Source organism: Oncorhynchus mykiss, chromosome 15 (genome assembly GCF_013265735.2).
Source record: "Oncorhynchus mykiss isolate Arlee chromosome 15, USDA_OmykA_1.1, whole genome shotgun sequence".
In the NCBI taxonomy this organism is placed as follows: domain Eukaryota; kingdom Metazoa; phylum Chordata; class Actinopteri; order Salmoniformes; family Salmonidae; genus Oncorhynchus; species Oncorhynchus mykiss.
This window is the reverse complement of record NC_048579.1, coordinates 66,043,070-66,065,192: the sequence shown is the minus strand read 5'-3', so window position 1 is coordinate 66,065,192 and position 22,123 is coordinate 66,043,070. Positions and strand designations below refer to the sequence as shown.

General features: G+C 46.5%; 2 protein-coding genes across 6 annotated transcripts in view; one reads left to right on the top strand and one right to left on the bottom strand.

Moving 5' to 3' along the window:
* The window catches only part of LOC118938829 (rab-3A-interacting protein-like), a 95,029-nt gene extending 80,075 nt beyond the window's left edge, over nt 1-14,954 (bottom strand). For 3 of the 4 annotated variants that reach the window (XM_036944995.1, XM_036944997.1, XM_036944999.1), the window contains exon 1: nt 14,686-14,888. The gene's annotated coding sequence lies outside the window, so the exon portion shown is untranslated. Of the gene's footprint in view, nt 1-14,685 lie in introns of all 4 variants that reach the window. The other variant, XM_036944996.1, reaches the window with a different exon arrangement.
* Nucleotides 14,955-17,293: 2,339 nt separating this feature from the next.
* LOC110499708 (bestrophin-3) overlaps nt 17,294-22,123 on the top strand; it is a 14,839-nt gene continuing 10,009 nt past the window's right edge. The window contains exons 1-4 of one of the 2 annotated variants that reach the window (XM_036944994.1): nt 17,294-17,476; nt 17,631-17,890; nt 18,199-18,293; nt 21,056-21,289. In XM_036944994.1, the coding sequence (XP_036800889.1) occupies nt 17,739-17,890; nt 18,199-18,293; nt 21,056-21,289 (481 nt within the window). In that variant the 5' untranslated portion in view covers nt 17,294-17,476; nt 17,631-17,738. The remainder of the gene's footprint in view (nt 17,477-17,630; nt 17,891-18,198; nt 18,294-21,055; nt 21,290-22,123) is intronic. The other variant, XM_036944993.1, reaches the window with a different exon arrangement.

The following is a 22,123-nucleotide window of genomic DNA, read 5'->3' as shown; positions in this document are numbered from 1 at the left end:
ACAGAAGAATGCGAGAGAGAGAGAGATAAAGAGAGCGAGAAAGAGAGTAGTCATCTGAAATAGGGCCACTGCCAGGTCCCTGGCTGACTGTAGCCAGTAGCAGGCTGAACCCACGCAGACAGCAGGATAGTGGAGCGTAATCAACATGAATTCAGAGCAATGTCGCTGGCTGTGCTTTTTTTCAGGTTCTCGCTCTCTAAATCACACCTTTTTTTAATAAAAAAATAAAAAAATATATATATTTTATATATTGGATGTTCTAAGTCAACAACAAAGCTTAAACCACATCAGGAGACCACTTTTTAATGTCTGGTGTAGTTCCCTTTTAATTCCAGTGTGCACCAAGCAAGAGGCTGTTGTTTACCACTGTTTTTCAAGGCCACATTTTTATTTATTTAACGAGGCAAGTCGGTTAAAGAACACATTTTTATTTACAATGACGGCCTACTAAAAGGCAAAAGGCCCCCTGCGGGGACGGTGGCCTGGGATAATTATATATATATATATATATATATATATATATATATATATATATATACAATATAAATATAGGACAAAACACACATCACGACAAGAGAGAGAACACTACATAAAGAGAGACCTAAGAAAACAACATAGCAAGGCAGCAACACAGCATGGTAACAACGTAGCAACTAAACGTGGTAGCAACACAATGTGATAGCAGCACAACAACATGGTAGCAACACAACAACATGGTAGCAACACAACGTGATAGCAGCACAACATGGTAGCAACACAACAACATGGTAGCAACACAACAACATGGTAGCAACACAACAACATGGTAGAAACACAGCATAACACAACATGGTAGCAACACAATGTGGTAGCAACACAACATGACATGGTAAAAACACAACATGTGATGGTAGAGTTTGCTAAACAAATACTGATGCAAATAATCATGATATCATTCTGCCAAAGTATGCACAGCACTTGGTAGTTAACAATTAATTGACAAGGTTTTTATGAAAAAGCCCATCCCTCTACCAGGAGGTTTTTAGGGAAAGCCCATCCCTCTACCATGAGGTTTTTAGGGAAAGCCCATCCCTCTACCAGGAGGTTTTTAGGGAAAGCCCATCCCTCTACCAGGAGGTTTTTAGGGAAAGCCCATCCCTCTACCAGGAGGTTTTTAGGGAAAGCCCATCCCTCTACCAGGAGGTTTTTAGGGAAAGCCCATCCCTCTACCAGGAGGTTTTTAGGGAAAGCCCATCCCTCTACCAGGAGGTTTTTAGGGAAAGCCCATCCCTCTACCAGGAGGTGTTTAGGGAAAGCCCATCCCTCTACCAGGAGGTTTTTAGGGAAAGCCCATCCCTCTACCAGAGGAGTCCGTCCTCGTTCTCTGTATCGCAGATTTTATAAGTGAAGGGAACCAACCCAACGTATAGCCTGACAGATTTCTCCTCCCCCACTGTGTCAAGCAGAGCCACAGCCACCTGTCATGAAAATGGGAGAGGACCGAGAGGGAGAGTATAGAAAGCAAGAGGATAGAGAGAGGATAGAGAGGGAGAGAAAGATTATAGAGAGCAAGAGGATAGAGAGAGGATAGAGAGCAAGAGGGCAGAGAGAGGACAGAGAGAGAGGACAGAGAGAGAGGACAGAGAGAGAGGACAGAGAGAGAGGACAGAGAGAGAGGACAGAGAGAGAGGACAGAGAGTCAAGTTTTAAGGCTCTATTTTTAAACAGCCTTCGTTATAGTAGGCCTATGGTCAGGGTCGCAGACGTGGGGCACAACATGGTAGCAATATAGCAGACGTGGGGCTCGTTTACCATTCCATTCTTGTGTGGCGGCTAAGGAGTATTGGTATCTCTGAGGGGTCTTTGGCCTGGTTTGCTAACTACCTCTCTCAAAGAGTGCAGTGTACAAGGTCAGAACACCTGCTGTCTCAGCCAGTGCCTGTCACATGGGAGTACCCCAAGGCTCGATCCTAGACCCACGCTCTTCTCAATTTGCATCAACAACATAGCTCAGGCAGTAGGAAGCTCTCTTATCCATTTATATGCAGATGACACAGTTTTATACTCAGCTAGCCACTCCCCTGAATGTTGTATTAAATGCTCTACAACAAAGCTTTCTTCGTGTTCAACAAGCTTTCTCTACCCTTAACCTAATTTAGAACACCTCCGAAACAAAGGTCATGTGGTTTGGTAAGAATGTCCCACTCCCCACAGGTGAGATTACTGCCTCTGAGGGATTAGAGCTTGAGGTAGTCACCTCATACAAGTACTTGGGAGTATGGCTAGACGGTACACTGTCCTTCTCTCGGCACATATCAAAGCTACAGGCTAAAGTTAAATCTAGACTTTTTTTTTTTAACCTTTATTTAACTAGGCAAGTCAGTTAAGAACAAATTCTTATTTTCAATGACGGCCTAGAAACCGTGGGTTTACTGCCTGTTCAGGGGCAGAACGACAGATTTGTACCTTGAACAACCTTCCGGTTACTAGTCCAACGCTCTAACCACTAGGCTACCCTGCCGCCCCAGGGGTTTAGACTTGGTTTCCTCTATCGTAAATCGCTCCTCGTTCACCCCAGCTACCAAACTAACCCTGATTCAGATGACCACCCTATCCATGCTAGACTACGGAGATGTAATTTATAGATAGTCAGGAAAGGGTGTTCTCGAGCGGCGAGATGTTCTTTACCATTCAGCCATCAGATTTGTCACCAAATGCTCCTTATAGGACACATCACTACACTCTATACTCTTTAAACTGGTAATCTCTGTAAACCTGTCGCAAGACCCACTGGCTGATGCTCATTTATAAACCCCTCTTAGTGTAACAGTATAGCTTCCGTCCCTCTCCTCGCCCCGACCTGGGCTCCAACCAGGGACCCTTCCGTCCCTCCCCTCGCCCCGACCTGGGCTCCAACCAGGGACACATCAACAACTGCCACCCACAAAGCATCGTTACCCATCACTCCACAAAAGCCACGGCCCCTTGCAGAGCAAGGGGAACAACTACTTCAAGGTCTCAGAGCGAGTGACGTCACCGATTGAAACGGTCTGTCCAGCCCCGAAGGTCAGGACTACAGGTCAGTCCAGCCCTGAAGACAGGACTACAGGTCAGACTACAGGTCAGTCCAGCCCCGAAAGTCAGGACTACAGGTCAGACTACAGGTCAGGACTACAGGTCAGACTGCAGGTCAGTCCAGTTGTTTCTGTAGCAGCAGTAAGGTCAGAGATGTATGCAGCCTAGACCTACAGTCCATTTAGGACCCCGTTTTGTAGGACAAAACATTAAGATGTAGAATACACTGAACAGATATCCCTCTATGACACGTTGACTAAGCAATCATGTCATAGTCTGATCTATTCATGACATTTCTATCCACAACGTTCAGAACATTTACACTGACAGAAGGCTAACTCTGTCTGCCTCCTAAATGGCACCCTATTCACTAGTGTCAGCTGAGGCCTATGGGCCCTGGTCAAAAGTAGTGCACTATATAGGGAATAGGTTGCGATTCGGGACACAGCCCCTGGCTGGCTCAAGCCCCTCCACTACAGCCACTCAGTAGACTGTAGTCTGTCCTCTCCGTTCCCTAGGGAACCACAGTAACACGACACCCTTCTATCTGGCCTTGGACAGACAGCAGACTCTGGGTAGGATCCACTTACACTGGCTGAGGTGCTGCTGGGTGGAGCCCCCAGAATGGGGGGGGGGGGGGGGGGGGGGGGGGCGCCAGAACCCCCGTCCCACCCGAGCTTGTCTGACAGAGCAGCCCAACTCTGACCTAAAATTTTACTACTACTACTACTACTACTACTACTACTACTACTACTACTACTACTACTACTAGGTCTATTCTCTGTGGATGTCATTAGCTTACCTGCTCAATGAGTTGGCAGTTTGACACCTTGGCAGACCTTTACACTACGGGAATACTCTCTCCCTATCCATGGCAACACAGAATATCACGCTCCAGAATACCTGGGGTCAACCTTGAAGAGAGGGCACTGAAAGGCAGTGAAGTCGCTCTTCTACAAACTTCAGAATGCAGATTCTACCAGGACTAGTCAGTCATTAGCACAGATAACGTAGTAGTCATCATTATCGACAGATTCTACCAGGACTAGTCAGTCATCAGTACAGATAATGTAGTAGGCATCATTATCAACAGATTCTACCAGGACTAGTGAGTCATCAGTACAGATAATGTAGTAGTCATCATTATCAACAGATTCTACCAGGACTAGTCAGTCATTAGTACAGATAATGTAGTAGTCATCATTATCAACAGATTCTACCAGGACTAGTCAGTCATTAGTACAGATAATGTAGTAGTCATCATTATCAACAGATTCTACCAGGACTAGTCAGTCATCAGTACAGATGATAATGATGACTACTAGACTCTCAACCTTCTGTTGATAATGACTATAGGTCTATTGAGAAGGAAGCTACAGCCATCACCCTCATCCTATAGGTCTATTGAGAAGGAAGCTACAGTTATCACCCTCATCCTATAGGTCTATTGAGAAGGAAGCTACAGTTATAACCCTCATCCTATAGGTCTATTGAGAAGGAAGCTACAGCCATCACCCTCATCCTATAGGTCTATTGAGAAGGAAGCTATAGCCATCACCCTCATCCTATAGATCTATTGAGAAGGAAGCTACAGCCATCACCCTCATCCTATAGGTCCATTGAGAAGGAAGCTACAGTTATCACCCTCATCCTATAGGTCTATTGAGAAGGAAGCTACAGCCATCACCCTCATCCTACAGGTCTATTGAGAAGGAAGCTACAGCCATCACCCTCATCCTATAGGTCTATTGAGAAGGAAGCTACAGTTATCACCCTCATCCTATAGGTCTATTGAGAAGGAAGCTACAGCCATCACCCTCATCCTATAGGTCTATTGAGAAGGAAGCTACAGTTATCACCCTCATCCTATAGGTCTATTGAGAAGGAAGCTACAGCCATCACCCTCATCCTATAGATCTATTGAGAAGGAAGCTACAGCCATCACCCTCATCCTATAGGTCTATTGAGAAGGAAGCTACAGCTATCACCCTCATCCTTTAGGTCTATTGAGAAGGAAGCTACAGCCATCACCCTCATCCTATAGGTCTATTGAGAAGGAAGCTACAGCCATCACCCTCATCCTATAGGTCTATTGAGAAGGAAGCTAGTTATCACCCTCATCCTATAGGTCTATTGAGAAGGAAGCTACACAGTTATCACCCTCATCCTATAGGTCTATTGAGAAGGAAGCTACAGTTATCACCCTCATCATATACAGTACCAGTCAAAAGTTTAGAAACACCTAGTCATTTTTATTTTATTTATTTATTTTACCTTTATTTAACCAGGTAGGCAAGTTGAGAACAAGTTCTCATTTACAATTGCGACCTGGCCAAGATAAAGCAAAGCAGTTCGACAGATACAACAACACAGAGTTACACATGGAGTAAAACAAACATACAGTCAATAATAAAGTATAAACAAGTCTATATACGATGTGAGCAAATGAGGTGAGATAAGGGAGGTGAAGGCAAAAAGGCCATGGTGGCAAGGTAAATACAATATAGCAAGTAAAACACTGGAATGGTAGATTTGCAATGGAAGAATGTGCAAAGTAGAAATACAAATAATGGGGTGCAAAGGAGCAAAATAAATAAATTAATTAAATACAGTTGGGAAAGAGGTAGTTGATAGGGCTAAATTATAGGTGGGCTATGTACAGGTGCAGTAATCTGTGAGCTGCTCTGACAGTTGGTGCTTAAAGCTAGTGAGGGAGATAAGTGTTTCCAGTTTCAGAGATTTTTTTCAGAGATTTTTTTTTCATTCAAGGGTTTTTCTTTCTACATTGTAGAATCATAGTGAAAACATCAAAACTATGAAATAACACATATGGAATCATGCAGTAACACCCAAAAAAGTGTTACAAAAATCAAAATATATTTTATATTTGAGATTCTTCAAAATAGCCACCCTTTGCCTTGATGACAGCTTTGCACTCAGAGTAGGTGAACGGATGATCTCCGCATGTGTGGTTCCCACCGTGAAGCATGGAGGAGGTGTCGGTCTGGCTAATAGTCTATACATAGTGGCTGTGAGTCAGTCTGGCTAATTGTCTTTTCATAGTGGCTGTGAGTTGGTCTGGCTAATTGTCTACACATAGTGGCTGTGAGTTGGTCTGGCTAATTGTCTATACATAGTGGCTGTGAGTTGGTCTGGCTATTTGTCTAAACATAGTGGCTGTGAGTTGGTCTGGCTATTTGTCTAAACATAGTGGCTGTGAGTGTGAGAGATAAGAACACAGAATGATTAGTCCTAAATGTCCTGAGACATTACACTGAGACAACAGAACAGAGAAGGTCAAAACAGAGCCGGTCAGAACAGAGCAGAGCAGAGCAGGTCAGAACAGAGCAGAGCAGGTCCGATCAGAGCAGAGCAGATCAGAGCAGGTCAGAGCAGAACAGAGCAGAGGAGAGCAGGTCAGAACAGTGCAGAGCAAAACAGAGCAAAACAGAGCAGGTCAGAACAGAGCAGGTCAGAACAGAGCAGGTCAGAACAGAGCAGAGCAGAACAGAGCAGGTCAGAACAAAGCAGAACAGAGCAGAGCAGAGGAGAGCAGGTCAGAACAGTGCAGAGCAAAACAGAGCAAAACAGAGCAGGTCAGAACAGAGCAGGTCAGAACAGAGCAGGTCAGAACAGAGCAGGTCAGAGCAGAGCAGGTCAGAGCAGGTCAGAACAGAACAGAGACCTTAATTAAAAAAACAGGCTTATCTCTGACACACAACACTTAAGCTACACTCGAGAAGCTTTATGGCGCCGAGAGAGATGGCCGCCTCGCTTCGTGTTCCTAGCCACTAGCCACTTTAAACAATGCTACCTAATATAATGTTTACATACCCTACATTATTCATCTCATATGTATATGTATATACTGTACTCTATACCATCTACTGCATCTTTATGTAATACATGTATCACTAGCCACTTTAACTATGCCACTTTGTTTACATACTCATCTCATATGTATATACTGTACTCGATACCATCTACTGTATCTTGCCTATGCTGCTCTGTACCATCACTCATTCATATATCCTTATGTACATATTCTTTATCCCCTTACACTGTGTATAAGACAGTAATTTTGGAATTGTTAGTTAGATTACTTGTTGGTTATTACTGCATTGTCAGAACTAGAAGCACAAGCATTTCGCTACACTCACATTAACATCTGCTAACCATGTGTATGTGACAAATAAAATTTGATTTGATTACACAGTCAGACTGTGATACACAGGATTTTATCAGCGAAACTAATTCAAATATGTCAATCTCCTACAGATCCTAAAGTAAACACAGGTAACCTCCATTTGCATTGTGGTTTCCTTGTTCATATGTCTAAGTTCATGTCAACATCCCTCAACGTCTAGACTCCAAACGGTGCCAGTAGGCCCTGGCTGCCTGAGGAACAGACCAGGGGGCGAGGCCCGCCGGCTGTCTGAGGAACAGACCAGGGGGCGAGGCCCGCCGGCTGCCTGAGGTACAGACCAGGGGGAGAGGCCCGCTGGCTGTCTGAGGAACAGACCAGGGGACGAGGCCCGCCGGCTGCCTGAGGTACAGACCAGGGGGAGAGGCCCGCTGGCTGTCTGAGGAACAGACCAGGGGGCGAGGCCCGCCGGCTGCCTGAGGAACAGACCAGGGGGCGAGGCCCGCCGGCTGCCTGAGGTACAGACCAGGGGGAGAGGCCCGCTGGCTGTCTGAGGCTGGGCACTCATTTTCCCCTCTTCCTCTCCTCCAGTCTCCAGGTTTAAAAAAATAATAAAAATTCTTTATATCAACTGTGAAGACAAATAGTGAATATTAGCGAGAGTCTGACAAATTCTCACACAACACGAGGGAGAGAAGGGAGGGACATTTCTATGTAGAGAGGGAGGAGGGAGGGGGGGGGGTCCAGACTGCCACCATTTAGTTGCATATTGCGACCCTTTGACTCGGATGTGCGTCCGAGTTACATTGTTAATTAGTACCATCAGTGTGAGCTAGACATTTCACATGGTCACCTCACTCAAAATTGACTATTTCTTTTTTTAGGAGGCTAAAAACATGTTTTGAAGAAAGGATGTGATCAGCTTTCTGTAGGTATCATTTTGATTTCTCAGCAACTAAAACAGCAACTATTTTACAACCAAGATATTTGACATGGCTCTGAGATATGGAATGTGCATTGACCATTGTGACTGCATTAGGACTCATTGGGCGATAGGCTAAAACTACAACAATCTTTAAAAACATTTACTGTTAGATGAATAAAATGGCTACGGTTATATTTACAGTTAGCAATCTAGCTAATATGTTTAGAGTTTCCATTATCCCCTATGATATTAGCACACAAAGATGCAAAAGTCCTCGACACCAGAACCAAAACAAATCAGAAAATTCTGGAGCCCCATTTTAACAATAAAATATAACAGCATAATTGTCAACCCAACATGCAAGATAATCACTGGATTAGGTTGTACATGAAAATATTTAGAGTCACAACACGAAAAGATGAAACGATGTATTTCTTAGCGTCTCAGTAGTGTAGTACACGTTTTAATAAAGCAATGTGAATGTCTTAGTGGCAGCAGGGGATAAGGTTAGTCTGGAGTCCTGGAGGGCGGGATCGACTCACTGGCTGTGCTGCTTACTGATACTGAAGGGTGAGTCAACAAAACGCTCGCCAAGGTGTGGGTTTAGGCTTCCATGGGAAGGAGTGTGCAACAACTGACCTCTCCGCGGCTATAGTCCCAGCCAGGACAGGACCTCTCCACGTCTATAGGTCCAGCCAGGACAGGACCTCTCCACGTCTATAGTCCCAGCCAGGACAGGACATCTCCACGTCTATAGGTCCAGCCAGGACAGGACCTCTCCACGTCTATAGTCCCAGCCAGGACAGGACATCTCCACGTCTATAGGTCCAGCCAGGACAGGACCTCTCCACGTCTATAGGTCCAGCCAGGACAGGACCTCTCCACGTCTATAGGTCCAGCCAGGACAGGACCTCTCCACGTCTATAGGTCCAGCCAGGACAGGACCTCTCCACGTCTATAGTCCCAGCCAGGACAGGACCTCTCCACGTCTATAGTCCCAGCCAGGACAGGACCTCTCCACGTCTATAGGTCCAGCCAGGACAGGACCTCTCCACGTCTATAGTCCCAGCCAGGACCTGTCCAAGTCTATAGGCCCAGCCAGGACCTGTCCAAGTCTATAGGTCCAGCCAGGACCTGTCCAAGTCTATAGGTCCAGCCAGGACAGGACCTCTCCACGTCTATAGTCCCAGCCAGGACCTGTCCAAGTCTATAGTCCCAGCCAGGACCTGTCCAAGTCTATAGGTCCAGCCAGGACAGGACCTCTCCACGTCTATAGTCCCAGCCAGGACAGGACCTCTCCACGTCTATAGTCCCAGCCAGGACAGGACCTCTCCACGTCTATAGGTCCAGCCAGGACAGGACCTCTCCACGTCTATAGTCCCAGCCAGGACCTGTCCAAGTCTATAGGCCCAGCCAGGACCTCTCCACGTCTATAGTCCCAGCCAGGACAGGACCTCTCCAAGTCTATAGTCCCAGCCAGGACATGACCTCTCCACGTCTATAGTCCCAGCCAGGACAGGACCTCTCCACGTCTATAGTCCCAGCCAGGACATCTCCACGTCTATAGGTCCAGCCAGGACAGGACCTCTCCACGTCTATAGATCCAGCCAGGACAGGACCTCTCCACGTCTATAGTCCCAGCCAGGACCTGTCCAAGTCTATAGGCCCAGCCAGGACCTGTCCAAGTCTATAGGCCCAGCCATTTTTCATTAGGTCAACACTCTTGTATCCTGAATGAATTGATGCGTCTTACTGACAAACGGACCTTTTTGTGTGGAAAGGAAAGTCGGGACACCTGGAGAGGGGCTGTAATAGGTGGGGGTGATCCTTTTAATATTTGGGTTTTTTGAACACATATTAAACACCAGCTATTTTGTTGGAGCAAAACTACCTCCATATTTTATTTTTTCAACCTCTACCTTGTTACCATCAGATGAGTCCTGTGATACTGACATAGAGCACAACGGAGAACACCACCGTGTTCCTGAGAGTCTCCCCTTTCCATAGTGGGGTAATATTCTTTATTTGCCCAAACTGTTTGGACGCTACAGACAGAAGGTGGCACATTGATGGTACCGAGTTCCGACGAGTTCCGTGGAGGCTTCTGGGGGTCGTAGGTCAAAACGGAGAACAACATTGTGTTCGCAACAGTCAAATCAATCCATAGTGGTCATGTTGTTTTAGGCCAAACCTTTCGGACGTACTGACGTTTTCGTGAGAAGATTGATATTCGGGACGTAGCTCTTTTACCTCCCACCTCAGATGGGTTGTCTCATTGTCTGATAAACACTGCTGTAGCTCTGTCACCTCCCACCTCAGATGGGTTGTCTCATTGTCTGATAAACACTGCTGTAGCTCTGTCACCTCCCACCTCAGTTGGGTTGTCTCATTGTCTGATAAACACTGCTGTAGCTCTGTCACCTCTCACCTCAGATGGGTTGTCTCATTGTCTGATAAACACTGCTGTAGCTCTGTCCCCTCCCACCTCAGATGGGTTGTCTCATTGTCTGATAAACACTGCTGTAGCTCTGTCACCTCCCACCTCAGATGGGTTGTCTCATTGTCTGATAAACACTGCGGTAGCTCTGTCACCTCTCACCTCAGATGGGTTGTCTCATTGTCTGATAAACACTGCTGTAGCTCTGTCACCGCCCACCTCAGATGGGTTGTCTCATTGTCTGATAAACACTGCGGTAGCTCTGTCACCTCCCACCTCAGATGGGTTGTCTCATTGTCTGATAAACACTGCTGTAGCTCTGTCACCTCCCACCTCAGATGGGTTGTCTCATTGTCTGATAAACACTGCTGTAGCTCTGTCACCGCCCACCTCAGATGGGTTGTCTCATTGTCTGATAAACACTGCTGTAGCTCTGTCACCTCCCACCTCAGATGGGTTGTCTCATTGTCTGATAAACACTGCTGTAGCTCTGTCACCTCCCACCTCAGATGGGTTGTCTCATTGTCTGATAAACACTGCTGTAGCTCTGTCACCTCTCACCTCAGATGGGTTGTCTCATTGTCTGATAAACACTGCGGTAGCTCTGTCACCTCCCACCTCAGATGGGTTGTCTCATTGTCTGATAAACACTGCGGTAGCTCTGTCACCTCTCACCTCAGATGGGTTGTCTCATTGTCTGATAAACACTGCTGTAGCTCTGTCACCTCCCACCTCAGATGGGTTGTCTCATTGTCTGATAAACACTGCTGTAGCTCTGTCACCTCTCACCTCAGATGGGTTGTCTCATTGTCTGATAAACACTGCTGTAGCTCTGTCACCTCCCACCTCAGATGGGTTGTCTCATTGTCTGATAAACACTGCTGTAGCTCTGTCACCTCTCACCTCAGATGGGTTGTCTCATTGTCTGATAAACACTGCTGTAGCTCTGTCACCTCCCACCTCAGATGGGTTGTCTCATTGTCTGATAAACACTGCTGTAGCTCTGTCACCTCTCACCTCAGATGGGTTATTTCATTGTCTGATAAACACTGAGGTAGCTCTGTCACCGCCCACCGCAGATGGGTTGTCTGATAAACACTGCGGTAGCTCTGTCACCGCCCACCTCAGATGGGGAAGGCCGCTATTGGCTGAGGCGGTGGATTGAAACGCAGCCTATACAAACAAATAATAGATCTCTAGTTTAAACTGATGGATTTTGATGGAAATGTTTTTATTATGTTACTTAGATTGACGTAACGGGTCAATACACTCTTAAGGAGAATGGTTAACTTAGCATTATTTAGAGACCCCGCCCAAAGTTTGAGTTTTGTTGTATTTAGAGGGCTCATTTCTCATTCAGGGGGGGGGGGGGGGGGGGGGGGGGGGGGGTTGAGCCTGGGGCTGTTGCGGTGACCGTATTACGGCCACACCGGCAGTTACGAGGCAGTGAATTTTCCACTTGACCGTTTCGTCACGGTAATTAGGCTTCTCCAAGGTCTGATGCTGCTGATGGTCATTAGTAGCCTACCGAACTTGCTAACTGCCTGGTACTCAGCACTTTATTGTCCATCTAAAATCACTCTGACATCAACGCTAATGTAATCGAAAATCTAATCAAACACTTCATGAGAGGCCATGAGCTCATGTTGCGCAACATTTCTATAGGCTATGCAATTGCGTGAGAAAACAGAGTGATGGCCTCTAATAAAAAGAGGAGGTTCCCTTCAGCTTTCTATAGGCTCGGCCTACTGTATTTATTTCTCAACTTTCCCAATATTGAGCACATTGTTGATCTTTACAACAGGAGTATAGTTTACCTGCTGGCATGAAAATGAACCACGGGAAAAGCGTCCTCCATTCGCAGAGTCCACATTCGGCTAATTGATTAGTGTGTGTGTGTGTGTGTGTGTGTGTGTTGGGGGCCGCTGTTGGGAGCGTACGACTGCGTGGCCATGCATGACTCCAACACCATCATTAAGTTTGTCTGATCGTTGACGGCGACGAGACAGCCTATTGGGAGGAGGTTAGAGCCCTGGCACAGCGGTGCCGGTGGAAACATCCCTCATCGTCGACGGCGACGAGACAGCCTATTGGGAGGAGGTTAGAGCCCTGGCACAGCGGTGCCGGTGGAAACATCCCTCATCGTCGACGGCGACGAGACAGCCTATTGGGAGGAGGTTAGAGCCCTGGCACAGCGGTGCCGGTGGAAACATCCCTCATCGTCGACGGCGACGAGACAGCCTATTGGGAGGAGGTTAGAGCCCTGGCACAGCGGTGCCGGTGGAAACATCCCTCATCGTCGACGGCGACGAGACAGCCTATTGGGAGGAGGTTAGAGCCCTGGCACAGTGGTGCCGGTGGAAACATCCCTCATCGTCGACGGCGACGAGACAGCCTATTGGGAGGAGGTTAGAGCCCTGGCACAGCGGTGCCGGTGGAAACATCCCTCATCGTCGACGGCGACGAGACAGCCTATTGGGAGGAGGTTAGAGCCCTGGCACAGCGGTGCCGGTGGAAACATCCCTCATCGTCGACGGCGACGAGACAGCCTATTGGGAGGAGGTTAGAGCCCTGGCACAGCGGTGCCGGTGGAAACATCCATCATCGTCGACGGCGACGAGACAGCCTATTGGGAGGAGGTTAGAGCCCTGGCACAGCGGTGCCGGTGGAAACATCCCTCATCGTCGACGGCGACGAGACAGCCTATTGGGAGGAGGTTAGAGCCCTGGCACAGCGGCTCAACGTCAGCAAAACAAAGGAGCTGATGGTGAACGACAGGAAACAGGGGAAGCAGCATGGACAGGACTGCAGTGGAGAGGGTGAAAAGGTTCATGTTCCCCGGCGTGCACCTCACGGAGGACCTGACATGGTCCAATCACACCACCACCACCGTGGTGAAGAAGGCGCAGCAGCACCTCTTCAACCTCAGGCGGCTGAAGACATTCGGCATGGGCCCACTGGGGGCGAGCTCCCTGCCCTCCAGGACATCTACACCAGGCAGTGTCTGAGGAAGGCACGAAAGATCCTCAAGGACCCCAGTCACCCAAGCCACGGACTGTTCACTCCGTTACCATCTGGCAAGCGGTAGTGGAGTATCGGGTCTCGGCACAACAGACACCGAGACAGTTTCTACCACCGGGCCATCAGACTGCTGAAAAGCTCAACCTAGCGGTCTTCCTGACAGACCTGCACCTTAGAGACTATATGCACCAGACATTATTTGCACTGACTATCCACACATCCAACCCTTACACACACACACACACACTTCGATTATACAGACTAATATTGACTTTATACTGGTAAAGGCTACCACTTCTACTACTTGTTATTTTCCCCTTGACATTGTTATTATTGATTCATGTTGTGTAATGTTGAGAGAGCTGAGCACACAGGCACTTCCCTGCACCTTTAATAACAGCTGCTCACTGGGTATGTGACCAATACATTTCAATTGATTTTGTGTTGAGTTGTAAAGACTAACATCAGTAAACATACATCCATCCGTTCAGCACACTGCCTGACCTACGCAGGACATCAATTCACTGCATCAGGGATTCCCTGCCCTCCTTTCAGCCCTTCCTCCTCCCATCTCCTCCTCTCCGTCGTCTGTAGGCCTATGAGATATGTTGCTAGCAAAATAAAATTTTGCTCCGAACCATCCATGTTACACAGCTGCATTGAATGATATAATGTTCGGAAAACCTTAGTGAAACCTTATTATAGTCAGAATGTGTCTCCTTAACAGACTTGGCTTGATTGTAATGTACGCACATGTGGAGGACTGTTAAAACTAGTGTGGACACCAAGTCATCTGTTGACAAAAAAATGGTTCAACGAAATGCACCATGGATAATGAATTAAAGCTAGCTATTGCTGTCAAATTGATGTGCTAATACTCCGATGCATTGCAAGTGGGCAATTCCATGGTAAGGGAATTACGCGGAGACTCAAATGTTTCACTTTAAAATGTATGCCCAACAAATACCAAATACAACTCTATGCTCAATGACCTTGGACTATATCGTTGTTTAAAGACGATGAAACAAGCAAGACAGCTAGTCAGCCAGCCAGCTGGCTAGCGCTTTGGCTAGCCTAGCTACAGTATGCTAGCTGTCAACTCACCCCTCTCTCGACGCCTGCTGTCTATGAAGAATAAAACAGTCGGGAAAGTGACCACCGTGCATAAACCCAACTGTCACGACGTGCTCTCGCTACCTGTCGCCAGTAACCTCCCGTTTCGCCGTGCATGAGGTATCTGTTTGCTGAATATCATCGGGTTTAGTAACGCAAGCAGCATCCGAACATCCTCTCACCTGCTCTTTTCTTCTCCGCTGGTTGGGTGGGAACGGAGCACCCACGAGAAGTGAACCGACGACCTCACAGTGGCGCATGCGCAAAGCCGGTATCACATCTCATGTTCACCTTTCATGGGAGCAGACGACAGATAATACGAAACTGTGATCGCAACATTGTATCTAAAAGAATAAGTTGCAACATTGTATCCGACTATTTGACTATGATATGGCATGCAATGCATTCGCCAATAGTTCTATACTTCACAATGAAATGTGTGTTTCCTTCTGATGTGCTGATGTCCTCCTCATTTGCTCACATCGTATCTATAGACTTGTTTATACTGTTTTATTGACTGTATGTTTGTTTTACTCCATGTGTAACTCTGTGTCGTTGTATGTGTCGAACTGCTTTGCTTTATCTTGGCCAGGTCGCAATTGTAAATGAGAACTTGTTCTCAACTTGCCTACCTGGTTAAATAAAGGTGAAATAAAAATAAATAAATAAATAAAATGTGATGTAAGATCTCTACATCGACAATTATTTAGTACTATTGATCGTCCATTAGGCCCTAGCAGGCTAATCTATTGATCATAGATGGGAGTATGTTCTACCAGTATAAGGCATGCATTTATTTTGTTATTTGTAAAAAATAAAAATAAAAATGTTTACCTCTTTTTTCTTCCCAATTTCGTGATATCCAATTGGTAGTTACAGTCTTGTCCCGTCGCTGCATCTCCCGTGCATTTCTGTGAGCCCGCTTTATTGTTTGCCATATGATAATTAGGTCAACAGCGCCGTCCGTTGGACACCGTTTTAGATCTCATGTTGTGAGGGATATTTGATAGCGTATGAATAATGAAAAAAAAAAAGGATGCGATACATTCGAGAAGGTAATAAACAACTATAATGAGTCTTTGACATTTCAATTTCTACAACGCATCTGAATTCCTGCATTCATATGCACTACTATAAACCACATATTTATGAGGCTTTTTCTATAAAAATGTGTCCAAACATATCTATATAATAATAATATTACAATAAATATTAAATCCCAAAGATTTTCCCATTGATTACTTTGTTTTTAAAAAATTTAGGAGCTGGTATGCTGTATAGGCATGTTGTATTAAAAACCAGAGACTTGCACGCAGGGATAAATGTAGGAGCTGGTATGCTGTATAGGCATGTTGTATTAAAACCAGAGACTTGCACGCAGGGATAAATGTAGTCTCTCTCTACATCAGCAGGTCATTATGTGCTTATTCCACCGCCATGACATAGTGCGCATCTTATTCCACCGCCATGGCATAGTGCACATCTTATTCCACCGCCATGACATAGTGCGCATCTTATTCCACCGCCATGACATAGTGCGCATCTTATTCCACCGCCATGGCATAGTGCACATCTTATTCCACCGCCATGACATAGTGCGCATCTTATTCCACCGCCATGACATAGTGCGCATCTTATTCCACCGCTATGACATAGTGCGCATCTTATTCCACCGCCATGACATAGTGCGCATCTTATTCCACCGCCATGACATTGTGCGCATCTTATTCCACCGCCATGACATAGTGCGCATCTTATTCCACCGCTATGACATAGTGCGCATCTTATTCCACCGCCATGACATAGTGCGCATCTTATTCCACCGCCATGACATAGTGCGCATCTTATTCCACCTCCATGACATAGTGCGCATCTTATTCCACCGCCATGACATAGTGCGCATCTTATTCCACCGCCATGACATAGTGCGCATCTTATTCCACCGCCATGACATAGTGCGCATCTTATTCCACCGCCATGACATAGTGCGCATCTTATTCCACCGCCATGACATAGTGCGCATCTTATTCCACCGCCATGACATAGTGCGCATCTTATTCCACCGCCATGACATGGTGCGCATCTTATTCCACCGCTATGACATAGTGCGCATCTTATTCCACCGCCATGACATAGTGCGCATCTTATTCCACCGCCATGACATAGTGCGCATCTTATTCCACCGCCATGACATGGTGCGCATCTTATTCCACCGCTATGACATAGTGGGCATCTTATTCCACCGCCATGACATAGTGCGCATCTTATTCCACCGCCATGGCATAGTGCGCATCTTATTCCACCGCCATGACATAGTGCGCATCTTATTCCACCGCCATGACATAGTGCGCATCTTATTCCACCGCCATGACATAGTGCGCATCTTATTCCACCGCCATGACATAGTGCGCATCTTATTCCACCGCCATGACATAGTGCGCATCTTATTCCACCGCCATGACATAGTGCGCATCTTATTCCACCGCCATGACATAGTGCGCATCTTATTCCACCGCCATGACATAGTGCGCATCTTATTCCACCGCCATGACATAGTGCGCATCTTATTCCACCGCCAAGACATGGTGGGCATCTTGCCCAGACAGCCATAGCCAGGAGCGCACTGGCAGCTGGACTGACAGACAGACACAGACAGACAACCAGCTAAATGTGGCCAGGGCGGTCACCTGATGATTGCTCAATCTTGACTCACGGTTCAGGAATACACTATATTACACCTAAAGCAACAACAAGCAATGTGATTTTAGATTTGGTACAAAAGGTATGTGTGAAAAAATGTATACTTTTATTATTGTTTTTAATAACGTTATTTCTTATCCACGTAACATGGAAATAATTGTTATTTTGACTGGTTATTATTGTGCCATGACAGCTTGCCATGAGAGAGTAGTTTACTGCGGAACATTTTTTTTCAGATATCAATTAAAGTCAGCTACATTCACAACCGGTAAGGACAAGGGAGTGTCTGTCAACTAAGTGTAAGTTGGATGACTAGGTCGTTTTTCTGCAGTGATTGAAGGAAGATGACGGTGACCTACTCCAGTAAAGTCGCCAACGCCACGTTCTTCGGTTTCCATAGACTTCTACTGCGATGGAGAGGCAGCATCTACAAACTGCTTTATCGGGAGTTTATAGTCTTTGTACTGTTATATACCTTGGTGAGCCTCGTTTACAGGTAGGCATAATATTAAGCTATTACGCGTTTTTCCTTAAAAACATTAGTATTGTCACAAATACAAGTCCTCGGTGATATGAAATATGAATAATATAATTGTTATGTTATTTGTGTATGTATATTATATAACAGTATCTATTATCTGATTTTAATGTGTTTATAACTGTGATTACAAATGAAGATGTAATATGAGCCTTTGATTTTGCATGATGGGTCCGTAATTGATTTGTATCGCTGTGATATATCAATAACTGCACGTGAACAAACCTATAATGTTACTTAATTAATTAACACATCTGTCAATCTAGACTCGCCCTCTCAGACCCTGAAAAGCGTTTCTTTGAAAAGTTGGCTCTTCACTGTAACAAGTATGCAGAACAGATTCCAGTCACGTTTGTGCTCGGTAAGTCAGTACAACTTGTGGAGGTTGACATCAGCGCATGCGCGCTGAGTAGTTTATAGTATTAGCCTATTAACTCTATGAGCCACTAGCGCTGTGCTGAGATGAGAATGCCTGTTTCTACCTGAATACTGTAGAGGTGCTTTCCAGATGTGCTGAAAGTGCTTTACAATTTAAGTGGGAAATTCACCTCATCCGTAACCCCATGTGTAGCTTTGCCTGGCGACCCAAACTCTTCGCTCCAGCCAAACGCTACGCCACGCCCACAGATGTAGCGAACATAGGAGCAGCGGAAGAATTCAGTTTGAGTCGTCGGGCAAATGTGTATCAGCCACCTAAAAACAGAATGACAACAGTGCAATACTTTCTCGATCACCACACACACGCACGTACGCACGCACGCACAAACACCGACACACTCACACACACACACACACACACACACACAAACACACTGCGTTAACTGTCTGACTTGCTTGCTACTATCCAACCAAATGAACCCAACTAATCCTCAACAGTGCCAGGCAACAAACTAATGATCGTGATTTTTCAACCCTTACTTAATAACAGAAGCTCTCCGACAGACACTGATTCCAATGGGGAAATGAACTGGTGATTGAGTTAATGGAAGGAAATCATTAGGAGTCGGACCAAAGCAGGGAAAGAGGGATATTGTTGGGTTTGCTTGGGTGCTGGAGTGCTTTGCATGGCATATCAGATTGTTGCTTAATAGTGTTGTGCTTCTGTGTGAATGGCACAAAGTGGCTTTCATGACATTTATGTATCTCAGTTTATGTCAATAAAATATTGATATGGACTGGGATGAAGTTGCCCTAGACAATGATCTAGGGGTCAATTTTCTGTTTTGAGCTTGAGGCTCAAATGTAGCCTGAAGAGTACTGCACTACGTAGAAAATTAAATGTAATTTCGGAAGCAGCCCTTCTCAACCCAAACCTCATCCTTGGTTGCTATTGTAGTCATACCTGACAAAATACTGTTTAAACTTACTGTAGATCAGGGCTTTCCAACCCTGTTCCTGGAGAGCTACCGTCCAGTAGGTTTTAACTCCAACCCTGTTCCTGGAGAGCTACAGGAACAGTATCTCTCCAGGAACAGGGTTGGAGTTAAAACCTACTGGACGGTATCTCTCCAGGAACAGGGTTGGAGTTAAAACCTACAGGAAGGTATCTCTCCAGGAACAGGGTTGGAGTTAAAACCTACAGGAAGGTATCTCTACAGGAACAGGGTTGGAGTTAAAACCTACAGGAGGGTATCTCTACAGGAACAGGGTTGGGGTTAAAACCTACAGGAGGGTATCTCTACAGGAACAGGGTTGGGGTTAAAACCTACAGGAGGGTATCTCTACAGGAACAGGGTTGGAGTTAAAACCTACAGGAAGGTATCTCTCCAGGAACAGGGTTGGAGTTAAAACCTACAGGAGGGTATCTCTACAGGAACAGGGTTGGAGTTTAAAACCTTTAGGAGGATGTAGAGCCCTGGTGTAGATGATGCTGATATCTCCTCCTCCCTGCAGGTTTCTACATCACCCTGGTGTAGATGATGCTAATATCTCCTCCTCCCTGCAGGTTTCTACATCACCCTGGTGTAGATGATGCTGATATCTCCTCCTCCCTGCAGGTTTCTACATCACCCTGGTGTAGATGATGCTGATATCTCCTCCCTGCAGGTTTCTACATCACCCTGGTGTAGATGATGCTGATATCTCCTCCTCCCTGCAGGTTTCTACATCACCCTGGTGTAGATGATGCTGATATCTCCTCCTCCCTGCAGGTTTCTACATCACCCTGGTGTAGATGATGTTGATATCTCCTCCTCCCTGCAGGTTTCTACATCACCCTGGTGTAGATTATGCTGATATCTCCTCCCTGCAGGTTTCTACATCACCCTGGTGTAGATGATGCTGATATCTCCTCCTCCCTGCAGGTTTCTACATCACCCTGGTGTAGATGATGCTGATATCTCCTCCCTGCAGGTTTCTACATCACCCTGGTGTAGATGATGCTGATATCTCCTCCTCCCTGCAGGTTTCTACATCACCCTGGTGTAGATGATGCTGATATCTCCTCCCTGCAGGTTTCTACATCACCCTGGTGTAGATGATGCTGATATCTCCTCCTCCCTGCAGGTTTCTACATCACCCTGGTGTAGATGATGCTGATATCTCCTCCTCCCTGCAGGTTTCTACATCACCCTGGTGTAGATGATGTTGATATCTCCTCCTCCCTGCAGGTTTCTACATCACCCTGGTGTAGATGATGCTGATATCTCCTCCTCCCTGCAGGTTTCTACATCACCCTGGTGTAGATGATGCTGATATCTCCTCCCTGCAGGTTTCTACATCACCCTGGTGTAGATGATGCTGATATCTCCTCCTCCCTGCAGGTTTCTACATCACCCTGGTGTAGATGATGCTGATATCTCCTCCTCCCTGCAGGTTTCTACGTCACCCTGGTGTAGATGATGCTAATATCTCCTCCTCCCTGCAGGTTTCTACGTCACCCTGGTGTAGATGATGCTGATATCTCCTCCTCCCTGCAGGTTTCTACATCACCCTGGTGTAGATGATGCTGATATCTCCTCCTCCCTGCAGGTTTCTACATCACCCTGGTGTAGATGATGCTGATATCTCCTCCTCCCTGCAGGTTTCTACATTACCCTGGTGTAGATGATGCTGATATCTCCTCTCTGCAGGTTTCTACATCACCCTGGTGTAGATGATGCTGATATCTCCTTCTCCCTGCAGGTTTCTACGTCACCCTGGTGGTCAACCGTTGGTGGAACCAGTTCGTGAATCTGCCTTGGCCCGACCGCCTCATGTTCCTGGTCTCCAGCTGTGTTCACGGCCACGACGAGCAGGGCCGCCTCCTCAGACGCACGCTGATGCGCTACGTCAATCTCACCTCACTGCTCATCTTCCGCTCCGTCAGCACCGCCGTCTGTAAGAGGTTCCCCACCATGGAGCATGTGGTGGAGGCAGGTACGACCCCCAAGGGGATAACGGAATGCAAATAGATGGGGTCAGGAGAAAACTCATTTGGGGTCGGGAGGTCAGGAGGGTCAGGAGAAAACTCATTTGGGGTCAGGAGGGTCAGGAGGGTCAGGAGAAAACTCATTTGGGGTCAGGAGGGTCAGGAGAAAACTCATTTTGACAGATAGATTCTGTACATAACATCACAAACCAAGTAGTGGAAGCAGGTACCTCAATGACATGCGCTTGGCCTTACCTGACCCCAATAGAATACACATAGGTGGGGTCAAAGGTCGACCAGGTTTGGTTTACAGGTCAGATCAAGAGAGTTCACTCAACCTTCAGTAAAAAAAATAATTGTATCCCTTTTTCTCCCCAATTTCTAATTGGTAGTTACAGTCTTGTCTCATCGCTGCAACTCCCGTACGGACTTGGGAGAGGCAAAGGTCGAGAGCCGTGTGTCCTCCGAAACACAACCCAACCAAGGGTTCTTCTTGACGCAACTCTCAATTAACCCGGAAGCCAGCCGCACCAATGTGTCGGAGGAAACACTGTACACCTGGTGACCGTGTCAGCGTGCACTGGACCACCACAGGAGTCGCTAGAGCACGATGGGACAAGAACATCCCTGCGGGCCAAACCCTCCACTAACCCGGACGACGCTGGGCCAATTGTGCACCAGCCGGTCACGGCCGGCTGCGAAAGAGACTGGTCTCGACCATGACATGTGAGAGTTAAACAAAGATCTGTAACTGGATCTTCTAGAACCATCTTTTCATTTCCTTCTTCAGTTTCTTTGGACTACCCAGGATCAGCCAAGTCGTTAGGATTCAGTGATTGAAT